Here is a 13,264-nt window from a genome sequence, read left to right on the forward strand (position 1 = left end):
AGGTCCCTCGGAATATTGCTCAGGAGCTCCACCTGATCGCCGGCTGGAATATTGGTGGACTCCGGAAGAAGGCCCTTCGACTTCAGATAGGTCATGGTGGCCGTAATGGCCAAGTCGAAAGCTGAGTACATCCGCTCGCAAATTTTCTCCGAGAAGTCAGGCGATCGGATGTGGTTTTGTCGAAGAGCAGCCACTCGGCTCGGCTCGGCATCCTGGTATTCTTTGAAGGCCGCCTGGGAGCTTGTGAGGGCCTCATTCAGATGCTCAATCTTCTCCGTATCGGCCGAGCGGCCCACCTTCTCCCGGTCGAGCTGCTCCGTCAGCTCCTTTATCTTCAACTCCAGGCCTCTGGCCTCAACATTCTTTTTCTCCAGGTCGGAGATAGCAGTATTCTTCCGAGTGGTGGCTAGAGTTATTTTTGTGTCAAGCAACTTGACTTGTCGCTCGGACTCGGCCAGGGCGTGGGCCTGATCAGCTGTTTTCTTCTGCTCGGTCGCCAGCAGAGTTTGAGTTTTCTTCAGCTCCTTTTGTAACTCGGCGTACGAGGGGCCTTGAGAGCCGCTCGGACCGCCTGCCGCCCGCAGTTGCCTTATCTCCTCGTCCGCCATAGCCAGGCGGCTGGAAACCGCTATCTTTTCCACCCATCTCTGAAGCAAGAAGGCGCAGTTGTTAAAAGCCGAGCGGAAAAATTACAAGCGAAACTTTAAAAACGAACTTACCCCCGTAGCCTCCCGCATGTGGCTGTTGACTAAATTCCGAAGGGGGATGATTGCAACTCGCGCCCGAGCGTCGGCCCACATCTCGGCTAGGGGCCCTTTCAAAGTAATGGTGTGCTCGGGCACGGTTGGTCGATCGGCTTCTGGTAGCAACTCTTCAGTCGGGAGATGAAGAGTGACCCGTATTTGTGCGGCCGTGACCAGGGATGGTCGAGCGTTGGACTGAATGGCGAGCAGGGGGGAGAGTGTTGACCGGAGTGGCCTCAACCGGAGCAGTCAGCTCATCCCAATCAGAAGGAGTCCGGTCGGACGAAATGGTTTCTGCCATAGGCGCTTTGCCTCTAGCAGTCTCGGCGGCCCGGTCGGAGGGTTGGACCGCTGAGGTAGCCGAGCGCAGCGGAGTCTCCACCCGGCGCCTCTTTTGCAGGGGCTGTTCCTCCTCCCGAGCGGACCCTTCCTCGGGGGCCGTTGGTTCCCCGGAGGGGATAGTTCCGCTGGCCACCTGCTGTTGAGAGGCCTGAGCGGCCGATTCAGCTTGGGTGCCACTCTCTCCTTCGTGAGAACCGACCGGTTGAATACCCAGCGCTTCCATTTCCTTAGCCGCAGCGGCCTCCAAGGCCGCTGTCTTTCTCTTCAGAACGCCGGCCATCACCGAGTCCATGACGATGTTAGCTGCATGGAAAGGAGAAAAAATCAGTTAGCAATTAAAGCAAATGCCCAAGCAAAATTCTTACCGAAGCCGGTCGGAAGTGGGGTCCGTATAGGACTCAGCCCGAAAATGTACATCACTCCCTCGTGAAGAAGTTTGTTGATGTCAAGTCGCAAACCGGCTAGTACATTTGCGGCATGAAGATAATCCGGTCGGGTCTTGAATTTCTTCAACTCGAGAGTAGGAGGCAGACTGACCTGCCACTGGGTCGGGAAGTTCGGCTGATTGGGCATGCGGATGTAGAAATAATAATCCTTCCAATGTTTATTGGAGGTGGGTAGTTTGTTGAAAAAGACCAAGCCGGGTCGAGCTTGGAACATAAAGGTGCCCCGCTCGGCTTGCTTAGGGTAGTAGAAATAAAAGAAGACCTCCGGTCGGAGGGGGATGTTGTGAATCTTAAACAAAACAACAACGCCACAGAAGAGACGGAAAGTATTGGGCACTAAACTGCCGAGCGGCACACCAAAATAATTACAGACATCTACTATGAAGGGATGTACAGGAAACCGTAGACCAGCGGTAAATTGGTCGTGAAAGACACAGAAAGCGCCGCGCGGCGGTCTGTTTGGCCGAGCGGAGGGACCAGCAAGGCGGACTTCGAAATCCTCGGGGATTTCGAATTTGTCTGTCAAAAGATCGAAATCCCGTTGTTCGAATCGGGACCGCATGGTAGTATACCATGGGCCGAGGGATTGTTCTTCGGGATAAGAAGAACTGGCCATGATCCGGACGGAAGAAATCAAAAAAGGAGCAGAAAGGCCAGAGGAAAACAACCGACGAAGAAAAGAAGTTTCAAAGATTGGAGTTAGGGAGAGAAATGCGAATGAGACACCGGAAAAGAGGGAGGAAAGATATAAAACCTTACTGCGGGGAGAGGGATTAAGGAAAGGCGCCGGAGAGCGTCGGAGGGCAGAAACAAGATCGCCGGAGCACCAAAGCGCAGAGGGCAGTAGCAGAAGTCGCGGAGGCGAGTGAGGGAGAGAAGGAAATGAAGAATTTATAGGGTGAAGGCCGGGCGGCCTCAACCGTCGGATCCAGGTCACGGGAATCAAAGCATGCATCCAGCCGTCCATTTCGAATTGCTTCGATCACGTCAAAATATCATGCTACCGCCGCCGTACACCGATGACAGTGCTCCACGTGGCATTCAATCATTCGGAGCATTTAATGAAAGCGTGCTCAACCTTAATGTCGAAGATTGGCGCAGAATACGAGGAGATCCGGTGAAGACCATTGTTGATTCGCTTAGGCTACCTCTATGGTTGGCCGAGCGGATGATACAAGCACGGAGGAACCGCTCGGCCGGATTCTTAGTCCAGTCAGTCGGACTATTCGCCTCCTTCGACTAGACTTGAAGGGAAGGCAAGTGATCCGGTAGTAAGAGCAGGGGGCCCCGCCATGGGAAGTCAACGCCACGTGGAAGCCATAGTGGCAGTCGTCCGTCCGGAGAGGGCAGGGTCCGACCGACCGATGGAATCGAACGCCCGGAGAGGGATGAGTCCGATCGGCTTGCCGACCGGACGATATACGGCTGATGGTTAAAGGCGCCCTGTCGAAAGCAGGGTTCCGGCGCTCAGGGGAGAAGGTCGTGGGCCGAGCGGACCCCACGCTCGGCCAAAGCCATAAGGTAACACTGCTAATAGTCCCCATAAAGCATGTGATGGAGAATCTCCCAAGTAAACCACCGCATAGGTCCGGCCGGATGTTGAGGGAGTTGTCCGCCCGGACGCTAGATCTGGAGCAAAGGGGAAAAGGACAAGGGGGAAAAGGACAAGGGAGGTCTTTTTCTGACAGCAGGTATGTTTCACGTGTAGGCCATGCTCCAAATCTTGTGACAGGGGATTCTGCTGTCCCATCAAGGACATGCTTTGACTGTAGCGGTATGGGTCAGGTGAGCTTTCTGACAACCGCGTACCGAGGAAAGGATATAGGACACATATGCACCTCGGTATGCGTGCCCTAACCCTTCACAACTCTATATAAAGAGCCTCAGACTTCGCCGGAGGTACGCATTCTGAGACTTTGGGAGCCACCTTTTTCATCGTTGCTTACCTGACTTGAGCGTCGGAGGGTCGTCGCCGGGAACCCCCCTTCCCGGCTCGACTTCTGTGCAGGTTCGCCGGAGCTTCGTTCTAGCAGTTGAAGAGCCACGTCAGTAGTCGAAGAGCGCTCCGTGCCCAGCGTCCATTGATTCAGCCTTCGGACAGGATCACCGTCGAACACGAAATCGAGGCCAAGGCACCCAGGGCGCTCGAGCTGTTTAAGGTCGTTGTCGGACCAAAACACCGGAGGGATGAAGGGGCGAGGGCGGGAAGGGGATCTTGGGCGGCGTCGGAAGAGGTCGAGGGAGACAGATGCGTGGTTGTCGTCGGAGTAGTCGGAGGGCAATTTTGGAAGAAAAAGATTGATAACCCTGGAATCATGAAAAACCTAAGCTTTCCAAGGTTTTCTGATTCCGGGTTATATTCCCTAATTGCTGACGTGGCGGGAATATTGTATTATCGGGAATCATTGATTACTTAAACCAAACAAGGTTATCGTTGATAACCTACCAAGGTTATCATTGATAACCCCCAACCAAGCACGCCCTAAGAATCTTATGTTGCTTACTGTGTACATCCAAAAACTTGTTTCAATTTATTTTTTTTACGCTTAAGACTGTATACATAATCGGAAGCCTAAAATTATAGGCACATATGGTGTACATTGTTTTATAAATATATATTTAACATTAATAATATACCCCAAACTTTAAACCATAAACATTAACTACAAAAAAATACAACGAATACCGACTGAATTTTTCGTCACAATTCCTTCGGTAATTTGGATTACCGATGGAATAATGACGGAATTTGAGACATCGGAAGTTATTGCGTCGGAAACGTAATTTACCGACGGAAATGATATTCAGTCGGTATTCTCCGACGGAATATAAATTTCTATCGGTAATGTTTAACGACAGAAAACTACCCCGTCGGTAAATAGGAGACGGAAGATAATAGACTTTACCGACTGAATCATGATTTCAGTCCGTAAATTACCGACTGAATTCACGATTCACTCAGTAATTACCGACTGAAATCACGATTTAGTCGGCAATTACCGACTGAAATCACAATTCAGTCAGGATTTTATCGATAAATTACTGTACAGATTCGATATTTACCGACGGAATCGTGCTTTGCGTCCGAAATTACCGACGGAAATCATAATTCCGTCAATAAATTTTAATAAAAATTCACCAGCCCCTCTTTTGTTTAGATCCTATTCTATATACAATTTTCATATCAATAAAAACCATCACAAATGATGGCAACACAAACACAAAACACACATAATCACAATTCCTACAACATACTCACAACATACAAACAATCAAAATATCCAAAATTCAATATGAAACACAATCATAACTATCCAAATCTCTAAAATTTAGTACAAAACACAAGCATAAGTATCCAAATACAAAATGCTCACAATCATAACTATCCAAAGTGAATGACAAGTAAAAGACAAATACAAAATATATACAAATATAATATATAACTCAAAAATTATAATATATAACTAATTTTACATGTAAAAAAATACCTATATTATATTTTGGATATGCAATGATAGTGATGGTGAATGTATCAATACGGACTCCTGAAATACACCTGGCTCTGCATTTCTATTTTGGCCACCTGGCTCTGTATTTCTATTTTCTCGATCTTTTAGAGTCTTTCCCTGCCATCTATCTGCAGACCAAGTGATCGTCTATGCACCGCAGATCTCCTTGGATACATAAGATGACCTTGTGTCATCCTTTCTCATATAATATAAGAGGTGTTTGTATAATTTGGCACAATAAATATTTCATGTCGCTGTAAATTTTACCTTGTGTCCATCCTCCCACGTATATTTTTTCTGCATTTAGAAATTAAAAGTTTAGTATAATAAAGGATAAATATATTGTACATAATCAATTTACTTACTACAAATTCATTATAATAAAAATCTTTTGTCTCCTGGTCTACATGTTTCCATGTAGTACCAGAAATGTAGACTCTTTCTTTAAATTTTCTGCTAATATATGTCACTACTCGATGACCATCAGAAGTAAACCTACATACAAAAAATATTAAGATATAAGATATATATTATAAATAAAGAACTTGAATTACTAATAATAAACAAATACTTATGACTCTCCAACAATCCTGAGCACTGTAGATCCACGGAGTGGTGCTGGATGGTCTGCCATGATATATATTATCTACAAAATAACATTACAGCACATCATAATAAAGTTTACTAAATGATAATTAAGTAATAAAACATGATTGAAGCACAAGTATTAACAAAGCATTGTAAGAATATAAGCTAAGAAAATGCAAAATTAAAAGAGACAAATGATTGGGGCATTTCAACGAACACTTGGTGAGCATGAATTGAATTAAGCAAAGTGTGAGCAGATCAAATTGATTACAAGTATTCAATATTACAGTTAACAATCAACAAAAATTAACCATCACGCAAGAAGAGGCGGCAACCCATGACCACACAATAAGTAACTCAAACTCATCGATGTGGTGGATGGAACACGAGTAGGCCCCTGCGGTCGGCAGCGAGCAAGCCCCTGCGGTTGGCAAGCCGTGAGCACGACCCTGCGACTGGTCGGCCGTGAGCAGGACCCTGCGGCCGGCTGGCCGCGAGCATGACCCTAAGGCCAGTCGGCCGAGAGCATGACCCTGCGGCCGACCAACCGCGAGTAGGCCACTGTCGCTGTCGGCTAGCCACGAGCAGGCCACTGCTGCTGCTGGCTGGCCGCGAGTAGGCCACTGTTGCGGTCGGCCAGCTGCGAGCAGACACTGCGATGGCCGGCCAGCCACGAGCAGGCTTGCGACGGCCGCGAGCTGGCTTGTGACGGTTGACAGCGAGTGCGCATGAGAATAGGAAGAGAGGAGGGAGGAGGAGAGGAACATACTCCAAGTCGTCGACTGCCGGGAAGAGGAGATTGCCGAGAACGGGAGAGGAGAGGGTTTGCCGAGGTTGATCGCCGAGAGAAATTCGCGCGAGGAGAGGAGAGGAGAGGAGTTCGTGCCCTAATTTCTATTTGGGGTTTCCGACGGAATATGCATTCCGTCAGCAATTACCGACTGACATTGGTATTCAGTCGGTAATTTTCGACAGAATTAAAATTCCGTCGACAAACTCCACGCCCGCAAACTTGAAACCATGCCCGTTATCGACTGAATCTAATTCAAATTCCGTCGACAAACTCCACGCCCACAAATTCAAATTCCGTCGGAAAACTCCACGCCTGCAAACCCGAAAACATGCCCGTTATCGACTGAATCTAATTCAGTCGGTAATTACCGACTGAAAACAATATGTAGTCGGAAATTACCGACTGAATTAGATTCAGTCGGTAATTACCGACTGAATTTAATTCAATCGGTAATTCTGTCGTTATATCTATGCTTTTTTGTAGTATATTAGACCCTAAATGCTAAACCCTAAAGAACTTTTTTTATACATAGTGCTCAATAGTGCTCGCAAGGTGTATCATTGGGTGTATACGTAATATGTACACTAACATATTATATATATAGGACTGAGATAACTCAGGGTGGTTAAAATCATTAAGGGTGCCCTGATTCATTTAAGACGTCCCATTGATTTAAGGCATATCGAGTCGTTTTAGTTGCAAAAATACAACATAGAAACAAGTCGAGGAAAATATCATTATGTATATGAGGCTTGTTATGTTGCGCCCCAAATGTTCATGACGAAGTGGTTGGGGCTCTCACTATATATATATATATATATATATATATATATATATATATATATATATATAAAAAGATAAATGAAAACTTTGAAGATTTGCCTTTGAATTTTTAATTACTTTTAGAAATTAGTGAATATTTTCCAAATTATATTCGAACCTCCAATATAATATAAATTATTTTACAACTATTAATGACACATTTATGTTAGGATTTTTAAAATTAACAAGTTTATATTTTATCCTTTTTAACGTTTATTTTTTAAAGAGTAGTGATTTACATAGGAAAACATTTCAAAAAAAAATTTAAGGATAAACACATAAATTCATGGTCCATCATTATCATTCATTTTTTTTTTCTACGTAACATTTTTAGAAAAATATACTTTTTCTGTTTTTATTTTTCACTTAAAAGTATTTCTTATTTATTTCTTTATTTTATTTTATTTTATTTATCTACTTGGTACAGTGTCAGCAAGCGAACTATTTAAAGCAGGGAATGCCGCTCCTTTCTTCTCGCCGGCAATCTCTCGCCAACGCCAGAAAACGGTGTCTTCCTCTCTCCCTTGGGCACAATCCAAAGTCTCCTCCTCCTCCTCCTTCTTCTTCTCCTTCGCCAAAGGGTTCCCCGAAGATTGAACTCTCATCAACCTTCCGAGCTTTTCCCATCGATGCGGATACTACCGACGATCCCTCTTCTCCGCATTTGATCCCGTCTCCGATCGAGGTAATATCTTTCGCGCCTCTCCTCGCTTGATCATTTCGAGAACGGATTTAGGGTTCATTGCGTCCGTGATCCCTAATGTCGATTGTTCGGCCTTTTTTTTTCTCCTTGTCGAAAATTTGCAATTTGGTGGATTAGCCGTCTGATTTGTTTGAGATTTCGATTCGTCTCCCCCCTCCTGCTTTATTTTCCCCTTTTTTGATTTTTTTTTTTTTTGTCGATTCCTTTGTTTCTTCAAGACTGAGCAATCGGCATCTGCTTTGCTTCCAAAAAAAGTTGATCTTTTAGGGGTTTATGTTCTGCTGCTTATGCATTATCCAGAATCATTTAGTGATAGTTCTTAGCGATGCTTCTGCAATATGAAACCCTATATTTCCATTCTGTTACAAATTATGACACCATCTAATAGTAAAGCTACTTTAATCATACTTGAAGTTCTTAAAGATCATATTCAAAGCTAGAATTTTTGTTTAAATACTTTTACAAAAGATATTTTTATGAAGAAAGTGATATCCACTCCAAATTATCGAGTACATTTAAAAAGCAGAACATACAATTACACGTTCAAATCAGTCCTCTAGATTAGTTATCTTTTCATTATGGTGGCAAAAAAGGACTTTAGTGATCCAAATTTATTTATTTTTTGATTATGTTTTCTTAAAAAGAATTAGCATTCAAATAATGCCCAAGTAGGCCTCCTCTCTGCCTAATTAAGCTGATGGCATTAAAATATGACCTCCATATCAATCAAAAGCTAGAAAAGTTACGGAAACAAAACAACAACTCATTGATGCTCTCCCAAAAGGCCTACATTTAATTTCCTTTTCACTAATTTTTTCCTCTCAATGAATTCAAAAAAGATATATATATAAAGTATTTTTTTTATAGAAATGGTAAAAATTGGGATAGTGTTATTTCTTTTGATTAAATATCTTTTTATTTCCTAAAATTCAATTTAAATTACTTTAAAAAATATTTAGTAAATATATGTTCTACTCTACTATGTTTATCAATCAAGCTACTTGAACAATTGAATCATTAAAGTAGTTTTTTTGGGGATCATACGGTGGTTGGTAGTTTGGGATTGTAATAATTTTTATTTTCAATTTTATTTCTAAGTGTTAATTTTTTAAAAAAAAATGTTAATAAACATTTACATTTGTTTTATTTGGAAAAGTGGAAAATTGAAAATGAAGAATTGATTGAAAGTGATTGAGGCTGGTTTAAGATCCCTTACGCAATCACATCAGGAAGGAGGCCTCATTTGTCAACCATCAATTAAAAGTAAAAAAAAAATCAATTTTTGTTTCTTCTTCTTTTCCTTTTATGTTATGTATTTGTTCTTATTTTATAGTTTTTTGCTGGTCGAATTCTTGGTCGCCTCTGTTCTTGATCTCCGAAAGCTTCAGGAAGCTTACACGCTTCCAGCCTCCAGGGCATTGCTTCACCACATCAAGCCCATCTACTCATCTGCATACAGTTGATTATTCGTGATTGCACGCATCAAAATGGCAAAATTCCTGTTATTAGACGAGATTTCTACGCTACTGATCGATCCAGCTTTTTTGCTTTCCCACAGTTTTCTGTATATTTTTTTAACTTGCTGCAACATTTTGTGCAGCAGCAGCAGAAGCAGCAGTTCTGCTGCTGGCACCGGAGCAAGAGATGGAGAGGAACTCGTCGAGCTTTTACGAGGACAAGGAGACAGGAGCAGCGGAACCCTTGATCAGGAGGCGCGCCGTCACCAACACCACCTCTCAGAGCGCCATCGTCGGCGCCAACATCTGCCCCATCGAGAGCTTGGACTACGAGTACCTACTCCCTCTCCCCCATCGCACTCCTCCATTGAAATTCTCAGTCGCAAATGCTTTAACTGTCGATTTTTTTTTTTCTTTAAGGATCGTGGAGAATGATTTATTGAAAGAGGATTGGAGATCTCGAAACAAGGTTCAGATTTTCCAGTACGTAGTGCTCAAGTGGGCACTGGCGCTCCTTATAGGCTTGGCTACTGGATTAGTCGGATTCTTCAACAACCTCGCCGTCGAGAACATTGCTGGATTCAAGTTGTTACTCACGAGCAACTTCATGCTCAAGCATAGGTAATTTTCTACCTGTCGATTCTGTAAAGTAGTTTCAGTGATCATTTACGCGGTCAAGTTCAGGTATCATGAAGCATTTGTCGTCTACGCTGGCTGCAACTTAATTCTGGCAGCAGCGACTGCTGCTCTATGTGCTTATGTTGCTCCGGCAGCAGCTGGGTCCGGCATACCTGAGGTGAAAGCTTACCTAAATGGGGTCGATGCTCACTCCATCTTGGCTCCCAGCACACTGTTTGTAAAGGTTTTGTAGAAAATCTGAATGACCGCTGTTAGATCAGTGATGAATTGATTGTGCCTAGGCAAGTAATTTTTTATTTGTCGAATCTGCAGATCTTTGGTTCCATAGGGGGAGTTGCTGCTGGACTCATGGTGGGTAAGGAGGGCCCTATGGTTCACACAGGGTCATGCATAGCTTCCTTCCTCGGTCAGGGTGGATCGCGCAGGTATCACTTGACTTGGAAATGGCTTAGATATTTCAAGAACGACCGAGATCGTAGAGATTTGATAACTTGTGGAGCTGCTGCCGGTGTAGCAGCTGCCTTTAGAGCCCCCGTGGGTGGGGTTCTTTTTGCACTCGAAGAAGTCGCATCATGGTATCTTCTCAATTTACAATCTACAACTTCTGTAATCATAAAACCACTTGTCATTTGTGTTTTTTTTGATGACTTTTAGGTGGCGAAGTGCTCTCCTCTGGAGGACATTTTTCACGACGGCCGTAGTTGCTGTCGTATTGAGGGGTCTGATAGGTTTCTGCCGCAGTGGAAGGTGCGGGCTGTTTGGACAAGGAGGACTGATAATGTTCGACCTGAGCGCCACTGTCGCTACCTACGGAACGCCGGATCTGGTCGCGGTGGTAGTCATCGGAGCCATAGGTGGACTTTTGGGAAGCTTCTACAACTTCTCCGTCGACAAGATACTTCGCAACTACAGCGTCATCAATGAGTATGCTAGCTCTCGCCATTGGTTTAATTTGTTTCGGCGTTTGGAATGAATGTATGTAATTATGGGACTTGTTCATCTCGTTGCAGAAGAGGAGCTCCATTCAAGATCCTCCTCACAGTTACGATCTCGCTCTTGACCTCCTGCTGCTCGTATGGACTTCCATGGCTGGCCAAATGCACCCCGTGCCCTCCAGGTTCTCAGTGCCCGACCATCGGCCGGTCGGGCAACTTCAAGAGCTTCCAATGTCCGCCGAACCATTACAACGACCTCGCTTCCCTCTTTCTCAACACCAATGACGATGCCATACGCAATCTTTTCAGCGGTGGCACTGAGGATGAGTTCTACATTTCTTCTCTTCTCATCTTCTTCGCTGCGAGTTTTTCCCTCGGCATCGTCACCTATGGCATCGCCATCCCTTCTGGCCTTTTCATCCCCGTCATAATGGCTGGGGCTTCGTACGGTCGCCTTTTGGGGACCCTTCTCGGCCCTCTGTCTAAATTGGATAAAGGCCTGTTTTCGCTCCTCGGCGCGGCTTCTTTTCTCGGCGGAACCATGAGAATGACAGTCTCAGTTTGCGTTATCCTCCTGGAGCTCACCAACGATCTTCTAATGCTCCCCCTGGTGATGCTCGTTCTCCTCGTATCCAAAACCGTCGCGGATTGCTTCAACAAGGGAATATACGATCAAATTGTGAAGATGAAGGGCTTCCCCTACCTGGAATGCCACCCCGCACCTTACATGCGAAACTTGGACGCCGGCGACGCGGTCTCAGGCCCGCTCATTACCCTTGCCGGGGTCGAGAAGGTGGCAAACATAGTTTACACTTTGAAATTGACTGGCCATAATGGATTTCCAGTAATCGACGAGCCGCCTTTTTCGGAAGAACCAGGACTGTGTGGTCTCGTATTGCGGTCTCATCTGCTCGTATTGCTCAAAGGGAAGCAATTCACGAAGGAAAGGGTGTCCACTGGCGCAGGACATGTTTTGCAGAGATTTGGCGCGTTTGATTTCGCCAAAGCAGGGTCTGGTAAGGGTGTGCAGTTGGAGGACCTTGACATCGACGACGAAGAAATGGAAATGTTTGTGGATCTCCATCCCATTACCAATAGATCACCTTACACAGTGGTAGAGAGTATGCCCCTATCCAAGGCTGCAGTTCTATTCAGAGACCTTGGCCTCCGGCACCTGTGCGTCGTGCCCAAGACTCCGGGGGTCAGTTTTCCTTGCATTTCTTTAATTTATCCTCCTCTTGGCCTGATATTTTCTCATCGCCTGAACCTTTTTGGTTTTGCTTGCAGAGGCATCCCATCGTAGGGATTCTAACGCGGCATGACTTCATGCCGGAGCACATCCTCGGGCTGTTTCCTCATCTCAAACATCGCCGTCCTCATATGAGCGTTTGATCGTTGTCGTTGTTGTTTTCATACTGGGAATATTTGTGGTTGCATCTGGGCGTGCGATATGTTAAAGCCCCTTGTTTTAAGAACAATCATGCCGTGCTCTGTTGTGCCTCTGCATGTCGTACCCTCTGCTTAACCTCAGCGCGACTCCGTGAGGAGCGGAAGCGAGCGTTTAGCGTGTGGCAGGTGGAGGCGACCTCGCTGTGCGCCACCACCGGCACTCCGCCGAACCACCCCCTTCCAGACCTCGCGAACCTCATCCGATTCCTTCTTCCCCAAATCAGAAGCAGTCGCCACCAGTTCCATCTGCCGCCACAGTTGAATCATCAAGGCACCACACTGCAGTCGCCATCTTTGAAATCGGATGAGGAGATTTCAGCGGTAGAAGTCGTGGCGGAATCTCACGGCGTATGTGCGTGTCGCCGAGGAGAAGACCAGGAATTGGGAATCCCGCTTGATCGTTCGGAGCCGGTGAAAGCGATAGCAGCCTTGTACTCCTTGAGGTAACTCGGATCGAAGCTGGGGACGGAGTCGTTTAGGCTTTAGGGGGTAGTTCGTGAATAGGTCGTGGAATAGTCGTGTTCCTAGTCGTGAGGGTGCTTAGAATAAAATGCTCTAAAATATATTTAGGTGGCTTTTGGTACATGAGAATGAGAATGAGAATGAGAATGAGAATGAGAAATTTTTCTTAAATTTTTTATTTTTGGTTGATAGAAATAAGATTTCAGAATATGATAAGATAGTCAGATATTTATTGTGGAGTAATAGAATACTAAGGAGATCAGAGAGCTTGTCTGAACTGGAGGGCATGCTACTATACTCAGTCACTGTAGGGAAGAGCAGTTGAGGTCGATAGAGCGGAGAAATCCTGGCTGAGTGGCTATTCCGCTCGGCCAAG

The 13,264-nt window shown here is 45.2% G+C and overlaps 1 protein-coding gene across 1 annotated transcript; it reads left to right on the top strand.

Moving 5' to 3' along the window:
* The first annotated feature begins 9,283 nt into the window (after window positions 1–9,283).
* LOC122055759 (chloride channel protein CLC-c-like) lies at window positions 9,284–12,455 on the top strand. The gene is made up of 7 exons (XM_042617357.1): window positions 9,284–9,736; window positions 9,824–10,024; window positions 10,088–10,265; window positions 10,355–10,617; window positions 10,697–10,966; window positions 11,053–12,178; window positions 12,265–12,455. The coding sequence occupies exons 1-7, from the start codon at window positions 9,591–9,593 to the stop codon at window positions 12,367–12,369; spliced, it is 2,289 nt and encodes a 762-aa protein (XP_042473291.1). The 5' UTR covers window positions 9,284–9,590; the 3' UTR covers window positions 12,370–12,455.
* The last annotated feature ends 809 nt before the right edge of the window (window positions 12,456–13,264 follow it).

This window comes from Zingiber officinale, chromosome 3B, assembly GCF_018446385.1.
Source record: "Zingiber officinale cultivar Zhangliang chromosome 3B, Zo_v1.1, whole genome shotgun sequence".
In the NCBI taxonomy this organism is placed as follows: Eukaryota; Viridiplantae; Streptophyta; class Magnoliopsida; order Zingiberales; family Zingiberaceae; genus Zingiber; species Zingiber officinale.